At 34.2% G+C, this 19387-nt stretch overlaps 5 protein-coding genes across 5 annotated transcripts in view; 1 reads left to right on the top strand and 4 right to left on the bottom strand.

The window, feature by feature from the left end:
- The window catches only part of LOC105949196 (uncharacterized), a 2779-nt gene extending 806 nt beyond the window's left edge, over positions 1-1973 (top strand). Inside the window, exons 3-8 of the mRNA XM_088820569.1 lie at positions 224-338; positions 502-790; positions 872-944; positions 1055-1145; positions 1245-1324; positions 1425-1973. Of these exons, the coding sequence (XP_088676695.1) occupies positions 224-338; positions 502-790; positions 872-944; positions 1055-1145; positions 1245-1324; positions 1425-1559 (783 nt within the window). The 3' untranslated portion in view covers positions 1560-1973. The remainder of the gene's footprint in view (positions 1-223; positions 339-501; positions 791-871; positions 945-1054; positions 1146-1244; positions 1325-1424) is intronic.
- LOC105977811 (Tetratricopeptide repeat (TPR)-like superfamily protein) lies at positions 1904-4057 on the bottom strand. The gene has a single exon (XM_013003195.2). It carries the CDS (start codon positions 3885-3887, stop codon positions 1992-1994), a length of 1896 nt encoding a protein of 631 aa, XP_012858649.2. The 5' UTR covers positions 3888-4057; the 3' UTR covers positions 1904-1991.
- Positions 4058-4570: 513 nt separating this feature from the next.
- Positions 4571-6960, bottom strand: LOC105977822 (superoxide dismutase [Cu-Zn]). The gene is made up of 8 exons (XM_088820568.1): positions 6822-6960; positions 6255-6343; positions 6075-6176; positions 5860-5955; positions 5363-5394; positions 5188-5263; positions 4886-4939; positions 4571-4735 (listed from the first exon to the last, which is right to left on the bottom strand). The coding sequence occupies exons 2-8, from the start codon at positions 6328-6330 to the stop codon at positions 4713-4715; spliced, it is 459 nt and encodes a 152-aa protein (XP_088676694.1). The 5' UTR covers positions 6331-6343; positions 6822-6960; the 3' UTR covers positions 4571-4712.
- Positions 6961-11420: 4460 nt separating this feature from the next.
- On the bottom strand, positions 11421-13313 carry LOC105977834 (acyl carrier protein 1, chloroplastic). The gene is made up of 4 exons (XM_013003214.2): positions 12973-13313; positions 12404-12496; positions 12177-12299; positions 11421-11828 (listed from the first exon to the last, which is right to left on the bottom strand). Exons 1-4 carry the CDS (start codon positions 13036-13038, stop codon positions 11706-11708), a joined length of 405 nt encoding a protein of 134 aa, XP_012858668.2. The 5' UTR covers positions 13039-13313; the 3' UTR covers positions 11421-11705.
- A 1225-nt stretch (positions 13314-14538) lies between these two features.
- On the bottom strand, positions 14539-17596 carry LOC105977842 (Pectin lyase-like superfamily protein). The gene is made up of 6 exons (XM_013003227.2): positions 16705-17596; positions 16441-16608; positions 16214-16258; positions 15890-16097; positions 15687-15768; positions 14539-15078 (listed from the first exon to the last, which is right to left on the bottom strand). Exons 1-6 carry the CDS (start codon positions 17398-17400, stop codon positions 14574-14576), a joined length of 1704 nt encoding a protein of 567 aa, XP_012858681.2. The 5' UTR covers positions 17401-17596; the 3' UTR covers positions 14539-14573.
- Between the last annotated feature and the right edge of the window lie 1791 nt (positions 17597-19387).

Below are 19387 nucleotides of genomic sequence, written 5' to 3'. Positions count from 1 at the left end.
AGTGTGTGTGTGTGTACAGTTAAACCTCTATAAATTAATAACGTTGGACTAGCAAAATTCTATTAATTTAGCGAAATATTAAATTATCGAACTAATAATTCAGTAGGTTCTTACCGAGTCGGGATCAGAAGAAACTATTACTTAAGCGGTGTTATTAATTTATCGAGTTTCTACTGTATATATTTCATTTGGTTTATGAAATATGGATATTCATAATTTGCAGATAAGTGCATCTCGAGCTGCTGTTACGAGATCGCTCTCAGTGCCCGGAAGGAATATTCTAATTCTACGATCTTTATCGTTTGCCTCACGTGAACATGCTCCAGATACCGATGGGGGTACTTTTTTTTCTTCCATGCACATCTATTTATTAATTCCCATTTTACCCTCATTCGACAGCTTATCATGACACATAATCCAGACCATTATACGCATGCATCTAAATTTAACCATCATTTTAACTAAAGGTTATTTTTGTAATTTTGCTTGTTGTCAAGCTAGATCAAATAACTCCTGCTCCAGAACACGTGGACGAAGAGATTGCCGAAGAGGAAGCTATATGCAGGATATGTATGGACACTTGTGAAGAAAGAAATACACTAAAAATGGAGTGCCTTTGTAAAGGGGCTCTACGATTAGTACACGAAGAATGTGCGATTAAATGGTTTAGTATTAGAGGTAACCGAGAATGCGAGGTTTGTGGTAAAGAAGTTTCGAATTTGTCCGTCACTCTACTTCGTGTCGCAACTCAAAGAAACAATAATGACCTCATCGAAGAAAATCCGTTGAAGTAATATATTCTTTTTTATTAAAAAAAAAAAAAAACTATTTTATGCTTAGATTATAACATTTGGCGTGTATTTTTATTCAGCGTGTGGCAAGATTTTGTGGTGCTCGTACTCATAAGCACAATTTGCTATTTCTTCTTTCTCGAGCAGCTACTGGTAAGATATTATGTGATAGTATATTGCGGTTTTGACAACATTTGATTTATTTTTATTTTTATTTTTATTTTTTTATTATTTTAAATTGGAAATTTATTCTTGTTTTACAGATCGTAGAGATGAAAAATCAAGCACTTATACTCGCTGCACCGTTCTCTTTCTTATTTGGTCTTACATCATCGATTTTTGCGGTCCTTTTAGGTACGTAAATTGCTCGTAAAAAAGTTTATTCCTAAACCCTAAACCGTATTCATACTAGGAAGAATATCAATCTTAAATAGTAATTTTATGATAATGCAGCAAAACCAGAGTATATCTGGACTTTTTCAGCTCTCGAGTTTGCTCTTGTGGCCCTGATTCTTCATATTTCCTATGCCTTGGTGAGATTTTTTTTTTTTAATTGCAAGTATATTTATTTCTTATTTTTATGTATTTTCTGATCCTCTTGGAAATTTAATTTAATTTTTTTTTTTGTGACAGCTTCACTTGCCGCCAATCTATTCGATCTTGATTTCGTCTTTCTTAGGGCTTGGATTGGCAATTCTTGTCAACACATTGTATATGGGATTATTTTCGTGGCGCATAAGAGCTGCTCAAACCGCCAATCCAGTATGATTTAATTGGAAGAGAGGGATTAAAATTTACCGATTATTTATTGGTGAAGATTATCGAAATCCGGCTCATAGAAAAGGGCTACTACTCCAGCGAAAAGGGTAATTGGAAGTTTCGAAGATCTATTACAGTGGTCCCCTCAGCCGGTCCGTAGTAGTGAAATGTCGGTTTGATTTCTTCGTATCGGTGCTACATTGTACGAGGAGACTCGTAAGGTGTAAGAGAATTAATTAGTAAGGCAAATAGTAGAGCAGGTTTTTTATGTGTTTTCTTGGTTTGATTTTTGGGCTTGTATTATTTCTTACATAGGAGCCAAGCTTTATATTTTGTTCTCGATGTACGAAAGGTTGAACGAAAATCTCAAAATTATTTATAAGAACTCGAAATGAAATATTTAAAATCCACTATAAAATAAAATTCATCCAAACGAAATTCTCAAGTAATTCCATCCCACCAAAAAGTCGAAACCGGATACCTGATCTCCGACTCAACAACGCACAGCATCACTCGAACTTGATCCACAAACGGAAATTCGTTACTCCCCGCTACAAAAGCTGTAACACAATTCCTCACTTCAATCCAACTACAACCGCACGGTTTCCTCACGCCTCGTTCCACCATATCCTTCCTCAAACCTTGCGCCCTTTTCCACTGCCCACTAGCGCAGTACAAATTCGACATCAACACATAGCTCATTTCGTCGCTCGGTTTCAAAATCTTCAGTTTTCCCGCCAATTCTTCTCCCGCGCCCAAATCGTTAATTCCATGAAAAGAAGAACAAGATCCAAAAAGAACTTCCAATGAGCTCACTTTTGAATCACTTGCTCCAACGTGTTTATTAGCAAACTCTTTCGCCTTTTCGAATTTCCCACATCGGCATAACATGTCCACCACGCAAGAAATATGGTCAATTTCAGGAGAAAGATTGAATTTTGAATTCATTGACTCGAAAAACGAGAGCCCTTCTTCGATTAATCCCAAGTGGCTGCAAGTCATTAATAGACCTATGAATGTTACTTTGTCTGGCTTTACATTCGAAGCCAGCATTTCTTCGAAAATACGCAGTGCTTGGTTAGACCGCCCATGCAATCCAAATCCGAACAACATCGTATTCCACGAAATCAAATCCTTATTTAGAACATCATTAAATGCACGATACGCGTTGCTGATGTCACCGCATTTAGCATACATATTCACCAGGCCATTGCTTACGTAGGCGTAGGAACGAAAACCGAACCGAACCACACATGCGTGGACCATTCTACCGTGGCCGAGTGTCGCCAAATTCGAACATGCATGTAAAACGGTACCTAATGTAATATCATCTGGCTTTATATGACTTTTCATCAGATCAAGAAAGAATCTTAAAGCATATTCCGCATGCCCGTTTCTCATGTATCCGCTGATCATTGATGTCCATGATATAAGATTCTTCTCGGGCACACGCTGAAATGATAGATAAGCTTCCTCGAGATCACCAATACTCATATAAGCATCAATGATCACGTTTCGAGAAATTTCGTTACATATTCGAAGAGATTCAACCGCTTTCAGAACATCGTTTTTCTCACCGAATTTTATGTAGAAACTAAGGACCGAGTTGTTAACCTCAGCTGCAGAATGCCCGCCGCTTCGGATGATGAAACCATGCAGCATAAAACCGTAACAAGGGTCGTTCGTTTCGGAACAAGCGTTTATAACTGCGCTTAATGTCCATTGATCTGGTCTGCAAGAGTGTTCCTTTAACATCTTCTTGAACAATTCCAAACACGGTTCAATTTCTCCCCACTTCGCATAACCGGAAATAATAGTATTCCAAGCTACAACCACTTTTTTCGGCATACTAAAGAAGATAGTCTTTGAAATATCAAGAAGACCGACATTTACGTAAGCAAACAATAACGAACACCACGAAACCTCGTTCTTCAACTCCATCTCCTCAAACACTCTATTCGCTTCTTCAGCTCTTAAGCACTTACCGTACATATCGATAAGCGCATTATTCACAGGCAAGAAAGAACTGCACCCTGAGACAATAACAAGTGCGTGAAAGCCTTGTCCGAATCTGATTTCCTTTAAACCGGCGCAGGCACTTAAGACAGCGGTGTACGTGAAGTGATCGGGGTTTTCCTTGCTGAATCTCATACTGCTAAACAGTGATAGAGATTCTTTCTGAAAGCCCAGCTGCGAATATCCGCTTATCATTGCGTTCCAAGCGATTGTGTCTCTGCGAGGCATTTCATCGAACAGCTTCCGCGCACATGAAATACTTCCGGATTTTGCAAGAGCTGTGATTTTGGAAGTGATTTGAACCAAGTTTTTTGAACACATGGAAATTGATAGAATTGGAGTTGATGAAACACATCAACATGTTCTGGGATTCAGTGCAATTGCAGTTCTCAAAATAAAGAATCGAACTAAGATTAGAAAACGAAATTTTGAAGTTTTTTTTTTTTTGAGACCTGTCCAGATTCCAATTTAGGGGCGAAATTGTATGTTTTTAAAACATCTCTTCATTTAAGAAGAAATCTTAAACATAGAGACTAAATTACAAAATATAAAAATACACTTTGCACCCCTGAAATATAGTATATATGAAAGATGCCCCCTTAAAGTATCATTTGTAACATTGACCCCCTCAAAAACTATTTATTCTATTCTAGAAGGCTTCACTTAATTAAGAGATTTTAGATTTAGATTTTCACTCCTATAATGTATCATTTTTTATTACAAAATTCAATTTTACCCATTAATAAATTTTGCGTATACATATAATCATAATAATGTATAATATTGTGATTTATTTTTTTGGTCTATTTTGGCATACTTGTGTATTTTAAAATTTGATAAATGTGTGTGTATCGAGCAATATATATTCCACACACACACACACACTCACATCTATATATATATATATATATATATATTATATATATATATATATATATATATATATATAGAGAGAGAGAGAGAGAGAGAGAGAGAGAGAGAGAGAGAGAGAGAGAGAGAGAGAATGAAGATATTAAATTTTCAATTAGCAAAATAGTCTGTAAAATAAGAACTCCAGGAGAAAATTACAAAGGAAAACTGGTCCATCCTTATAAAAGACTTTAGCCATGACAAAAGTCGGGTGCTATTATCACCAGATCTACTTAATTAGCCCTGAAGGCCAATGATACCTGCACAATATAAACAATGTATTAACATTATTTTCTTGTCCAATTATATTTATTAAAAAAAAATGTAAGCATGGTTGAGAGCAGGCATCGCCTATAACTCGTTACGAAAATTAAATTGCATAAAAATAAGAGAGAATAATTTATCCTCACCACAAGCAACTCTTCCACCGGCATTGCCAGTCGTTTTGCTCAGTTCATGGCCACCTGAAACATCAGACATACGACTCGATATTGAATTATAAATATAGAAAGATGATATATATATATACTTTAAATTAAAGCAATTATAAACAAAAACAATCGTAACTTCGGTTAGGATATTACGAAAAAGGACTGTAGAATATAATGATTATTTGTAGTGCTTAGTCTAGTCTTTTCTTTTGCCTGTCTTTTTTATATATATATATATATATATATATATATATATATATATATAAAATTCAGATGCCAACCTTTTCCAAGATCATCGGCATCTCCATGAACAACTACAGCTCTTCCAATTATGGAATGTGGTCCTGTAAGCGGTATCTGCAAAAAATAAAATAAAATAAAAAATAGCCGTTAATATATTTAAGATAAGAAGATTATATGAGATATTTATTGGAAATGGTGATGAAGAAAATTTACCTGCTCGTCAACTATCGTAAAAGCAGCAGTGCCTGAAACATTTGAGAAAGCGGAAAAGAGAAAAAGAAATATTTGAAGTCAAGAGTTGAATTGTGATAAATCCAATGCTGGTTAACTGTATTATGCAGGGATGTTTTGATATGAAATGACCATTATGCCCTCATAAACTAACGTGGAACACATATGGTTTGACTTCCGGACAAAAATGGCCTGGAAACGGGCGATGCATGGTATTGGGGTACAATATACGCGAGTTCAGAGAAAAATGTGCAACTTATTTTCGTTCAAGTGGCAAAGTGCCAAACACGAGTATGATTTGAACCAGTCTTGCTTCGACAATGAATGCGTTAACAAAAAAGACGGTGAACGAATTTAAGAACTTAAACACTTAGCTAATGAGTGAGTCCCAATGAATAAAGGACTAAATAGTAATATATGCCAACGAATTATATAGTCCGTATATATAAATTTTCTTCATAATATCGAAGGTGATTTACCATCTTCTCCAACTGTGACATTCCCAAGGTCACCAGCATGTCGAACCTCGTCTTCTGGAGCACCGTGCTCTTTGCCAGCAGGATTGAAGTGAGGTCCTACAAATTTCAATAAACGACTATAACAAATTATAACAAATTCAGATTACCATTATCGAATATAAGAAATTTCAATAGCTTAGTACAGCCAGTTCGAAGCATTGCAAGAAAAATTATACCAGTTGACAAACAACCATTGGTGGTGTCACCGAGTGCATGTACATGAAAACCGTGTAAACCGGGCTTTAGGCCCGACACGTTTCCGTTCACAGTTGTTGGACCTAAATAATAATAAATAAACAAATAAATAAAACAATGGATTAAAATGCAGCAAGTAATTCGATTAAAATAAAAAGTACCGTCTCCCTCCTGAGTAAAGAAAATGGTGCCGTTAACACCCTCGCTGCTCTTGAGCACCGCAACACCCTTAACCATGGTTACTTATGATCTATCAAAATTTGGAAAAAAAAAATTATTGCAAAATAAATAAATATAACAAGTCCGTTACGAAAAACGGGACATAGTTCTAGTAAGACAACATTCAAATCCTTGCACCACAACAAAATAGAAGATCGTAGCTATAAAAACCAAACGATTAACCTCACTAACTCGTTAACCATTTCTATGAAGTGATATCATTTAACACTAGCTCTACTGATCATCAATTTAAGAACTTGTGCATTAATTAAATAAAATCCGGCAACAAAAGAAATCGACTACCTTCAATCCGAAATTCCGAACAAATCTACAATTAACGGTAAACAAAAGAAAAATACCAAATTGCTGTAATCATACATACATAGGGCAAATCGAAACCATATTCAATTCCAGAAAATTCCAAATTAATTGAAAAATAGAATCAATCATACCAGAAAATTTGAAGGAAAAAAAAAAAACTAGAGAGAGATTAATCGTTTCGGTTTTACCTCAGATCGCCGCTGTTGAATTTGTGGAAGTGAGGTAGAGTCGTAGAAAAGCCAGAGGAGCGAGAGTGAAATGAAGGTTCTAGATAAAATTTGACGATGTATCAAGTGGAAAGTAGGTGCAGATCACTCGAATTTTATTTTTTATTTTTTATTTTTTATTTTTTATTTATAATGGCGCCGGATTCTATTCCCACCTACACCCACGCGCTTTTGTTGAGTTTGGATTCCACGTTGGCCGAGAAAAGAGAATTTATGTTAAATTCATTTATCTAATTAGTAATTACTTTCAAAAATAGTTATTATAACATGAGTAAACTGCAAAAGTACCCCTGTGTAATCTCCAAATAGCAAAAACCCCGTATGATAAATAAACTAGCAAAAACGCACCTGTGAAATTTAGTCAAAGGCAAAAACCTCCCGGTTGACTTAAGTGTGGCTCACTTGCGGGTTGCGCGACTGTTAGTTGGTTTTTGGACGTGAAATGACGAAATTAACCCTAAAAATGTATTTATATGTATATATATATATATATATATATATATATATATATATATATATATATATATATATAAATATATATATATATTCCTTTTAATTTGATTGTTTAGAAATTAAAATATTGTTAAAAAATAGTAAATAATTTAATTTAAAAATTATTAAAAATTTGTTAATCAAATTAAGTATAGATTTTTTTGCTAGTTTATTTATTTTTTATTTTTTATTTTTTATTTTTTATTTATCATAGGGGGATTTTCGCTATTTAGAGATTACACAGGGGTACTTTTTGCAGTTTACTCATTATAACATTTAATCAATATATATATATATATATATATATATATATATATATATATATATATATATATATATATATATATATATATATATATATATATATATATATATATATATATATATATATAATAAGGAAATAAGAGAATATGTTTTTTTTCTCAAACAATTCTAGTATAGAAATCTATTTATGTAATTTTTATAGGAGTTGAAATTGTAGCAGAAATTTGAAATTCCGATCGAAGTTTTCAATTGTTATTTTGGAATTCAAAATTTTCAATTTCCTACTATATTTTTTTTCGACTTTGGGATCGAAATTCGAATATGTCTATATATATAAGTTTCCGATTTCTGACCTGATTATAATTTAAAAAACATTAAATGAAATTATTAATAGAAATATTAATATGTATTTTTTTAATATTAAAAATATATATTAAATGTGGCGAGCGTGGAAAGTACATGCGCGTGGGGTAGGAGTAATCTGACTCAAAAGCTATGAGATGTTGCAATTGGATGACCGGCGAACACTTTTGCTGAATTTACTGACACCGAGAAATAATCGGCACTATAATTTAGTTGACCACGTGGCATCGTTGGGCCCACATAGCAAAATGAAAGTAAACTGTAAAGCCCAGCCCACTTCAATCATTCTCTGGTCCTTTGTGGGCTTTATCAATGTTTCTTGAATTTCAGTGATTCTAGTAGGGGTGAGTTCGGGACGGGATTTCGGGAATTCGGGATTTTCGGGATCGGGATTTCGGGATTCGGTATAGAAATTTTAAATCCCAATCCCGTCCCATAATATTAAATCCCGGTAATATCGGTATCCCTAAATATTTCGGGAATTCGGGATTGGGATCGGGAATCCCATATTTTGACTAAAAACTAAGAAATATATATATATTTTTTTTCATTAATATTATTTTATACATTAAACCAACTTGAATATATTATATAAATACTATTATTATTGCACTATTAATTTTTACCACAAAACTTGGAACAAATGAAATTTAAAAAATTTAAAAATAAGTTGAAACGATATATTATATTATATATATATATATATGTCTGTGTGTGTATGTGTGTGTGTGTTTATTAGTTTTTTTTTCTTTTTTCCTAATTCGGGATTAAAATATCCCGATCGGGATTGAACCAATTCCCGAATCCCGATCCCGTATTTGTTACTAATCTCAATCCCGAATCCCGTAATCCCGAATTCCCAAAGTTTTAATCCCAAATAGTAAAATTCTAATCGGGACGGGACGGGATCCCGAATCCCGATCCCAAAGTCCCAGCCCTAGATTCTAGGGTAAATTACAACCACCTCCCTGAAGGGAGGTAAATTGTTTTTACGACAAAACCTTCAATGTTTTAGAAATTACATCAATCTCCTTGTAGTTTGTAACTTTCTTACATTCACCCCTGCAATAGAGTGTTGGTGCAAGAAATCTACAAATTACATGGGATATGAAACAATGAGAGGTTTTCTTGTAAATTACAACCACCTCCCTGAATTAAAGTTTATTTATGAGAAAACCCTTCCATTTTGGAAATTACATTCAGCCTCCCACAGTTTGTAAATTTCATGTTCACCCCTGCAAAACGATGTTAGTTCAAGAAACATTGAGAGGTTTTTTATCGTAAATATATTGTAATTTACACGGGCGGTTGTAATTTACCCTAGGAGGGGGTCATTGCCCCTCAAAATTCCAAATTACTTTTTCAAATTTCTAATTTAAAAAACATATATATATATATATATATATATATATATATATATATATATATATATATATATAATTACACAGCACTGTGTAAACAATTTAGCAATCCACTAGCAAACAAAAGCCTTTTGTATCTCCACCCACACCACATGTCCACCACCACATGCAAAACTCCTTTACACATTCATCACTTTCCAATAATTAATTATTGATAAGGATAAATTACACCTACACCCCTGATGTATGCTAAAATAATTTAAAGGTCCATATAATAATATCGGTAATTACAATAGCCCCTTGAAACATTGTTAGAAACTTAACGGAATAATGCATTGGATAAGTTATTCCGTTATGGTTCTAACGAACTACTAGTTCCAGACAGTAGTGTAGACAACATAGACCTAGGAGATGACATGGCTCTCCTAACATTTCTTAAATTCATATTATTTTATATAAAATTTATAAATTTTCGTCCATGGTAGCATTAACGGCCCCGTGGGAAACAAATATAGTGCATATCGATCTCCAGGACATGAAATCTTGGCTCCGGTAATTGTTTCAGTGGTGTCACTGTAATTACCAATATCACAGGAACCTTAAAGTTATTTTAGCATAACTCAGGGGTGTATGTGTAATTTACCAATTAATGATAAATAACAAACACTTTATACACTTCGCCCCATATTGATCTTTTCACACCCCATTTTCTTTCTCCTCAATTTCACAATCTCTCTCTCTCTCTCTCTACAATCATTACAATGGCAACTTATTTAAACTTTCTTGCAGCAGCCATATTCACTGTAATAACAATCTTCACTTCCCTAATAATCCCTTCTTATGAACTTATAACAACTTTACCAGATATTTCAGCTGCACCAGCTTTGCTTCCGGATCCTCCAACTTCTCCATACATTCAAGAATTGTCACCGGATATTGCCCCACTCTTGCCTTCTTCGGGCGGCCCGACCCGCTCTTCAACCGGATCCTCCATGCCCACAATCCCCTCGACCCGTACTCCGAACCCGGACACCGTTTCCTCCATCGGCCCGGATACTGCACTTGCCCCGGCTACAGGCCCGTTACAAGATTCCTCTGCACAAGGGGTTGGAGTTCAAGTATTTTTTGGTTTATTTTTGGCTTTTATTTGTTATTATTATTAATATTAATTAGTGATCATTTTTTTTTCTTAATTAGCTGTACTTTACTGTTTTAAGTGTATTAGTAATATTATTTTGAAGGAGAGAGTTTATTTAATTAGTTGTTAAAAAGGGAAGAAATTAAAGAAAATTTTAAGGGTGTATATTGTGCTTTCCAGGTAAGTAAAATTTGTCGTGACTTTGGCAATTAGCTATTGTTATTAATATTTAAGTGGCACAAGAAATTACACTTTTGACACTTCATTGTCCAAAAGTGCACCAGATTATTGAATCCGGTAAATTACGGTCACCTCCTATGGATTAACTTCAAATTACAAAGAAAAAAAACTCACATTTGAATAATTATAACTATTTCTCATCAAAATATTCTTACACGTCCTCCCTTGCAGTGTCAAATTCAGTGGATACTTCTAAATTATGTGGAATATTCTTCAGTTTGTACATGTTTTACCCCGTTCGAGTTTCACACTGTGAAATGAAATGATCATAAGATGTGTGTCTCTTGTAAATATCAGATTGTGGTGCATTAGAAACTGCATTTTTTACACAAAATGTGTACAAATTATAGAATATTCCAAATAATCTAGAAGATTCTGTTGAATTTGACATCATAAAGGTCAACGAAGAAGATTCATAATTGCAGGGTGATTGTAATTACCTTAATATGAGGGTTTTTTTCGTAATTTGATCTTACACTGTATGAACTCCATTTTCATTTAAAAAAAACATTAAAAATCGCAACTTTCGAAATACAAATTGAAAAATATTGTTCCATTGTCAAATTTTCAAATTAGAATCGACGAAATTCAAAAATTTCATTCTAAATTCCAAAACTCATGCTTTCCAGATCAAGGAATGTCTACGATCAAGATCCAGAATTTGTAATCCAGAAAGGAAAGATATAAATTGAAAATAATAACTTGCATTCGAAAACCATCAATAACTCAAATAAGAGAACTTAAAATCACTCCAGATATAAATCGACAAATCCAAACAGGGAATAAGAACAAGACAAGCTAGAGTTCCTTCAAACCGAAAAACGAAAAAAAAAACTAACGATGGTTCGTTATTGGTGAAGTACAAAGTACGAAAAGACCCTTGATAGCACGACTACTTCAATAGAAGATACGTTTCTGCATAAATTTTCCCAGCAAATTCTATAAATAGCTCTCCTAATTTTTTTTTTTTTTGGCTCAATTACTCGATCATTTCTTCTCCAAGAGCTTCTCGATAAGATCGGCTGCATCTTGAACGGTTGTGATACTCTGTGCACTTTCTTCCTCCACCGAGATTCCAAATTCCTCTTCAAGTCCCATCACAATCTCAACCTACCAGCCGAAAAAAAAAAATTTGTGAAAATATTTCGTGTTTCATTGGGTAACTAATACCGCAGAAGAAGCAAAAGATAATACTGTCATTTAAATCGATAGTACATAATTGTCAAGACGAGAGCATGTACATAATTACGGCTTCATTTGCGAATCATGACAAAGCTTGATAGACAATATAATAAAGCTTTGTCAAGCATTTGGGGTTTAGTTTTCGACTTTTCGGTTTAATCGAGCATCTGAAGTTATTAGTCCAAAATCAATGTTATCACGCTATTATATTACCCATAACAAGGGTGTCGATTAAAATTATAAAATAAATAAAGCCGAGAGGGTAAAGTAAATTACCGTGTCGAGAGAATCGGCACCAAGAGTAGCAAAAGTCGACTCTCCGCTGACATCACGGTCATCGGGGAGAGCAAGTTGCTTTCTCACAATATCAACTACTTTACATACGGTCTCCGGTTTAGCCTGCTCAATACAACAAAGTCTCGAAGAATTAAACAAAATTATTATCTGAAATTAAAACAAAACAATAGGCTACGGCTACGGCTACGGCTACAATGAAAGCTTACCGAACAAGCGACTCGGAAACGGAGTGCCGGAATTCTACGAGACGGAGAGCTCTTTCCACTGAATGAAAGCGAAGCCCTCCTCAAATTCGAAACCTGACAAATACAACAAAATCAAAGGGAGAATTATTATTTTTTATTTTTTATTTATTTAACCCTCGATCAATCACAAAACCCCACTATGCTAATTCATGAATAATCATTTTATTTTATTTTTGCATAAATCAAATCATGCTTTAGTAAAAAATCTGACTGATGGCAATTTATTTTTTAACAAAAAATTAATTATGTTTAAAGCTGCAGATTAAATAATAAATATTAGATTTTGAATTAAAAAAAAACAATTAAAAGAAACAGAATAACAATAATTAAAAGGCTTAACAACATAAGATCTCTTTGGGGGTGTCGATTAAAACCTAATTTAAAAAAAAAAAAAATTGGGGAAAAACACTGAAGATCACAGATCAGAAAATACCAATCAGAACAGAAAAATTAAAATGCATAATCATAAAACCCATCAAACAATTAACAAGCAAGCTAGAAATTGAGAGATCGATCGGGTCGAGTGTAACCTGGTTCGGGTTGACTGTGCAAGAAACAGCGGAGAATGAAACAGGGGAAGCAGCGAAAGAAGCCATTTTTATTTTTTTGTTGTTGTTGAGAAGAGAAGAAAATGGATCTGCAAATTTATGAAGAGAGTGTGGCGGAGAGTACGAAGAGTGTGTGAATGAATGAATGTACGTATTTTGGCAATTAGTGAATACGAATTTGTCCAAGTAGAGAGAGTGAGAGTTTGGTGCTGGTGCATAAATGCTTGTGTTTCCCCTGCTTTGCTTGTATCGAAAGGGGGTGTTTGGTTGCGGGGTTTAGTAGAACCAGATTTTGGGCTGCTTTCTTTGGGCTTTTTAAGGGTGTTGATTGGGTTTGATTTTATGCAAACTAAATTAATTTATTGGGAAAAATACGGTTTTAGTCCCTTAAGTTTGCATTCATGCATATTTGGTCCCTCATGTTTCAACAATTCAACACTTCTAGTCTTTTGCATTAAAACTAACGAAATCAAGTGTTTGCCCATCACTGCGATAAATGACGGACTAACGGTAAATCGACGGAAATGACCAAAAGTGCTAAAAAAATTGAAACTTGAGAGCCCAAATCTGATTTTTGTAAATATGAGGGACCAATTGTGGATATGTACAAAGTCAAGGAATGAAAACTATATTTTTCCCTTAATCTATGCGTCTTTTTTTTCATATTGTCCTTCACTGAAATATATTTTAAAAAAAATATTTTTTTACTTTAACAAAAATATTTTAAATTATAATTTCAATTATAAATATCCGTTCTACATCAGTATATAGTTGAGATCAAAGACCTCATTTTATTAACAAAATTAGACATTTTGATAACATAGGAGAAAGATACAATACATACTATATCCTACGCAAAATTACTCGGTGTTTCACCATATGTAGCATCTCATAGACTATCATGGTTTTGTAGATATTACACCTGATGAAATACATCAGATAATTATGTAATCCTGCACCATCAATATACACACCATTAATATACACATATACTCATGTGTATGTATTATTAGTAGATAGTTATTTATATAGATCTATGATGCGAAATCACCCAGTACTTTTCATCGATATATCATCTCTTAGACCATTATGGTTTTGTAACACCTGGTGAATAAGACCGGGTAATCATGCACCATTGATTTATACATTATATGAATGGTTATGTATAGATCTATGGTGCAAAATTACCTGATGCATTTCATCAGATGTAGCATCTCGTACACCAATTTCCGAGCGTTTAGGAAGAAAGTTGTACATCAAATTTAAACTACTAGTCTTCAATTATATTTTAGTATTTTACTATAATATATATTAATGGACCTTAGCCCACTATTTTTATAATCTCAACCAAAAGAGGAAGCCCAATTGTCACAAGTTACATTCTACTTGGATCCAATCAAGTTAATTAAATTTATTTAAAAGCCCAACTAATATATAATGCTGACAAATCGAATTTGGTCCATAGTTATTGATAACTTGAAACTAAATTCATATTATTAATTCTTTAATTTCTCACGATATATTGAAGGAATTAAAAAAAAATTAATATTTAGTAATTAATAATTCGTATTATTATCAATTAATTAGCATCCAGTACTAACAACATTTTCAGCTAATGACTCAGGCATTCCATCCTGCAAACAATCAATAGGAGGAATAGTGAGAGTCTCCTGCACACCATAAGCATTCCAACAAAAGGGGTCGTCGACCAAAACGCCCTCGTACGGCAAAAGCTCGACCTCGGACATCGTGATATTCGTGCACGCCACCGTGTCGCTGCACGCAAAGTGTATCGGCGGGCTCCGCACGTCGTACGTGCCCTTTATGTTCTTGTACGACACGTCGGTCAGGTAAACGGCTGACGTCTCGTTCCTGCACGCCTTTGTCAGGCAGTAGTACTGGTCGATTATCACGCTGTTCCTGACGTTCTCCATTTGGATATTCTCGAACGATATCCCGGAAACGGACCCCGCCCCGCCTTGCCACGTCTTGATCCTCAGACCGTTGTCCGAGTCTCGTATTATTATGTTTTTCACGGTTATGTTTGAGACGCATGCGCGCGAGTTGTGCACGCCTAGGCTTCCGATACTGCACGTGTTATAGAGAAACGAAACAACGTTATATATGTTACCATACATTTGTTCGAACAACTTATGCATAACATGCACACGAATGTGTGTATATAACATAATAAAACCATCAAATGAGTCGGTCACAAAGGCAAAAGGAATATTTGCTGCTAAAATCGGGATTACGGGTGGAAATCGGAACGATATTTCGGAATTATGCCGTTTCGATCAAAATATTTCTGATTTTGGAACAAAATTTTCATTATGAATATTGAAAGTTCCGATTTTCAATTTATTTAATTTTTTTCTGAACGAAATTGGAATACATATTAGATTATGATTTCCAATCCGATTTTAATTTCCAAAAGTTCTATTTTTTATTTTGCAAATTTGTATCCAATAATATCAATATTATTATGTTTTTTTTTTTTCATTACAAATTTTCTTTTAACCTAATTGAAATTAGTTTTTTCCACCTGCGAAAAAATTGGAATATTTCTGGTAGTATTAATTCCGATCCGATATTTGATGATTTAAATTAAAGTTCTTCCCCAATACGTAAATTAAAGAATAACAAAAAAAGATGTAAATTAATTAAAAGAAAAGAATTGCGACAAAAAATATTACCTGATCCCGTGACTGGGCCCACAAGTGACGCCATCTATCTCGACATCGGCACACCCTTGTCCTATTGAGATGCAATCATCCCCTGTTTTTATCAATAAATCAAAACCAATTATTTATTTGTAAGCCAAATTAATAATAATAAAAAAAAAATTATATACATATTTTCAAGTTTTAGTTTTAGTTTTTATTTAAAAAAACAGTACCATTGTGTATGAGGGAATTGTAAATGCCAACAGATTTTGTGTTCTCGATGTGAATGCCATCGGTATTAGGGCTCAACTTCGGCGAAAAAATCGATAATTTGTCGATCGTCACACCTTGGCAGCCGTCGAATTTCATGTGGAATTGTGGGCTGTTTTGTATGCGCAAACCACTCACCACCAAGTTCGAACTCATAAAAAACCGAATCATCTGTAAATAAAAACAATGCCAATTAAAACAATATTAATTAAACAATAACAAAATGTAAAAAAAAAAAATAATAATTAAATAAATAAATAAATGCATCAAAAAATATTTGAACTAACCGCCGGGCTGTCACATGGTCCGGGCAATGTTGATCCATTAGGCCCCTGAAAATGACGTCATCCAAATCCAACATTAATCTCCCAACTACTATACTAACACCAAATTAATGCTAGTTCATATGATACAAGGGTGTTTTTGCTAATATTTATAACACGATGGGTATTTTCGTAATTCGATACAATACATGGGGTGTCGAATGCAAAGTAACATAACAAGAGTTAACAACCTTGTGAGGTTTGCATGGAAGATCCCACCACTTTTGTCCATTGCCTTCTATAGTGCCGGTGCCGGTGAAACTCATATTATCGAGCCGGTAAAACACGATCCACTGTTTATGGCTATCCGATTCCGGCCAACAATCCGGCCCGTCGGGCGTCGCCAGCACCCCATCCACCTTTTTTTTTTAAATTCAAAACATATATCAAATCAGAATTAAACTAATTTAAGTACATTTTAAAAAAAAAAAAAAAAAAAAAAAAGAAAATCTTACTTGAAAAACAAGCCCGGGCTGGCAAGGCCCGGAAAAGATAGTAGAAGTGATCACGAAAGTAAAATCCGAAGGAGCCAAAACGACGCCGTTCTCCACCTGGCACGCCGCTTTCCATGCGGACTTGAATGCGGCCGTGTCGTCGGTGTCTCCATCTCCGACGGCCCCGAAATCCGTCACGTCGAAAATGCAGCTGGTCGCAGTTGTGTCGTTCGCGGCCGGTCCGTAGCTAGGGTCGGACGGAATAGATGGCGGGTAATCGGGCGATCGGGCCGGGGCATAAACGGGTGATATTAGTGGAGCTAGGGTTTTGTTATTCTTTTGCTTCTTGCTAATGTGGTGATGGCGGCGTGCGTATACATTGCTAGCTTTATGAAATAACACGAGTGTGGTGACGAGTAGAGATAGTAATAAGAAGTGTAGTATTTTCATTGGAGGCTTTATTAATGCAGAGAATTTGTGACAGCTGGCTAAACAACAATGCAGCCTGGTGTTTTTTTTGGCTTGAGAAACAGGGGAGGAGGGAAAGCAGGGGAGGAGAGAGAAAGTGATGAGAGAGAGAGAGAGAGAGAGAGAGAGAGAGAGAAAGAGTTGTGGCTTGTGAAGGAGTACATAAAGGGTTTGATTTATTGTTTTGATGGTTAAGCCCGTGACGAAAGGAGTGTTTGGAAGCGAATTTAATATATTTGAGTGGCACATGAATTTAGTTTTATTTGATGATATGAATATGGTTGAAAAATAAAGCTTCCCGTGACATGTAACAGATGGTTGTATCTACACCACGAATGGTGTCTCTTTGTACTTTCACCCCACCCCCACCCCCCCTACCCACCCCCCACCCCACACGAATCTTCCGGCCAGAATCAAATATTTTTTGTTATTACAAAACTTTATTGTGTTTTTGTGTTATGTTACATGAATATAATGTCGACTGTCATGTGTGAAAGTGAAATCATGTATGTATGTATGTATATGTGTGTGTGTGTGTGTGTGTGTGTGTGTATGGTTGAGTGAAAGTGAAATTAATTAAAGAATTTAGTGAAAATAAGACGTTGGAAAGCGATTGTAGGTAGGGAAGTACGGTATAAATGGCTGTGTATAGAATTTTGTGTTCAATTTGATCACGATTTTCTCAACTCAGATGAGATCAATTACATCTCTTGGAATATTTTATATCTATATCTATATATATATACATAGCCCTATGAAGTGGTTAACAAATTAATGAGTATTTATGAATTGTGAGTAGTACGTAGAAATAAAAATATTTTTACTATAATTCACTACAATTAGTAAAATATGAGAATTAAATGTTACATCTGGTTATTTACATCGGGTGACCATTAATTGTAGATCTAAACATAATCACATACATATATACTAGTGTGTATGTATACTTAGTGAGTAATTATTTAAGCTCCTCTACAATTAACAAACATCTTGTATAAATAACCGATGTAGTATCTAATTTTCCATAAAACATAGTGTTTTATATAAATGATTGGAAGGAAACATAATCACATACATATATATATACCGGTGTGTATATATACTTAGTGAGTGATTGTTTAAGCTCCTCTACAATTAACAAACATCTTGTATAAATAACTAGATGTAGCATTTAATTTCCCGTAAAACATAGTGTTTTTATATAAATGATTGGAGGGAAATTAACCCGATGTATGCTGCACTCGATGAAATATAAGTGATGGGAATGTGATTTATATAAATGATTGGAGGAGTCATTGACATGCTACACTCGATAAATTATATCGGGTGATTACCATTAATGTGGTGAAATAATTTCCTGCTTAGCATACATACACTTGCGTGTGCGTATGATTATGTGCAGATTAACGGTTCATAGTCAATCGATAAATTTCAACTGATTTAGGGATGATATTAATATTTATTAAATTATTATTATATTTATACCGCCACGACTTTGGGCTGGCATGGCATGATTGGGTTTGGGGATTTTCGATGGGTTTGATTCTATGCAAACACAAAACCCAATTGTCGAAAAAGGCTTTAGAATGACCCATAAAATTATGAATTTTTCCGTTAGGTTCATTTTATAATTTTATAATATTAAAATTTATTATTTATATAGCATTTATAATATTTTATAAATACATTTTAAGCGTAAAAAAATAATAATTATAAATGTATTTTTTTTAAGTTTTTTAAAGTTTTGTTTCTTTGAAAAGTACATAACAAAAGAAGTGTGAGATAAAAGAGATTCCAAACGCGGCCTTAGAAAGTTGGATTGAAAGCAGGTGCATCTACTAATCTGTAGCCCACGCGCACCCGCACCCGACGATTTGGTACAACCGCTTCTCAGCGGAACTCTTCTACACGGGCCCACCTTCTACTTTCTACACACTACATTACTACTCGGTTGTACATTCTGGACCAAATTGTCCTTCAATTAAAACACACGCTCTCATAATATTTCACGAATTTAAGAATATTATTAACATTCAATTTTTATAATATACTTTTTTTAAATAAGATGAAATGTACTAATAACACTGTATTAACTGCATACAAAAATATATTACTCCTTAAACTAGTACAATTCTTATATTTTATATTTATTTACTGACTTGATCCTATTCTTGAATTAAATAAATTATAAAAAATATTCCTATAGTTTAATCTAAACTAATTCAATTTTTAAATT

The sequence above is a fragment of the Erythranthe guttata genome, chromosome 7 (genome assembly GCF_056151865.1).
Source record: "Erythranthe guttata isolate IM_541 chromosome 7, IM_541, whole genome shotgun sequence".
Taxonomy (NCBI): Eukaryota; Viridiplantae; Streptophyta; class Magnoliopsida; order Lamiales; family Phrymaceae; genus Erythranthe; species Erythranthe guttata.
This window is presented reverse-complemented; position numbering and strand designations above follow the sequence as displayed.

Coding starts and splice junctions, on each gene's coding strand:
- LOC105977811 (XM_013003195.2), bottom strand. CDS start 3,887: ATGTGTTCAAAAAACTTGGTTCAAATCACTTCCAAAATCACAGCTCTT.
- LOC105977822 (XM_088820568.1), bottom strand. CDS start 6,330: ATGGTTAAGGGTGTTGCGGTGCTCAAGAGCAGCGAGGGTGTTAACGGC. Junction 5,956..6,074: donor CAATGGTTGTTTGTCAACTG/GTATAATTTTTC, acceptor TGAAATTTGTAG/GACCTCACTTCAATCCTGCT. Junction 5,264..5,362: donor TTACGATAGTTGACGAGCAG/GTAAATTTTCTT, acceptor TATTTTTTGCAG/ATACCGCTTACAGGACCACA.
- LOC105977834 (XM_013003214.2), bottom strand. CDS start 13,038: ATGGCTTCTTTCGCTGCTTCCCCTGTTTCATTCTCCGCTGTTTCTTGC. Junction 12,497..12,972: donor GCACAGTCAACCCGAACCAG/GTTACACTCGAC, acceptor TGTATTTGTCAG/GTTTCGAATTTGAGGAGGGC. Junction 11,829..12,176: donor GTGCCGATTCTCTCGACACG/GTAATTTACTTT, acceptor TTCGGCTGGTAG/GTTGAGATTGTGATGGGACT.
- LOC105977842 (XM_013003227.2), bottom strand. CDS start 17,400: ATGTGCCACTCAAATATATTAAATTCGCTTCCAAACACTCCTTTCGTC. Junction 16,609..16,704: donor AGCCCGGGCTTGTTTTTCAA/GTAAGATTTTCT, acceptor TAAAAAAAAAAG/GTGGATGGGGTGCTGGCGAC. Junction 16,259..16,440: donor TTCCATGCAAACCTCACAAG/GTTGTTAACTCT, acceptor CGTCATTTTCAG/GGGCCTAATGGATCAACATT.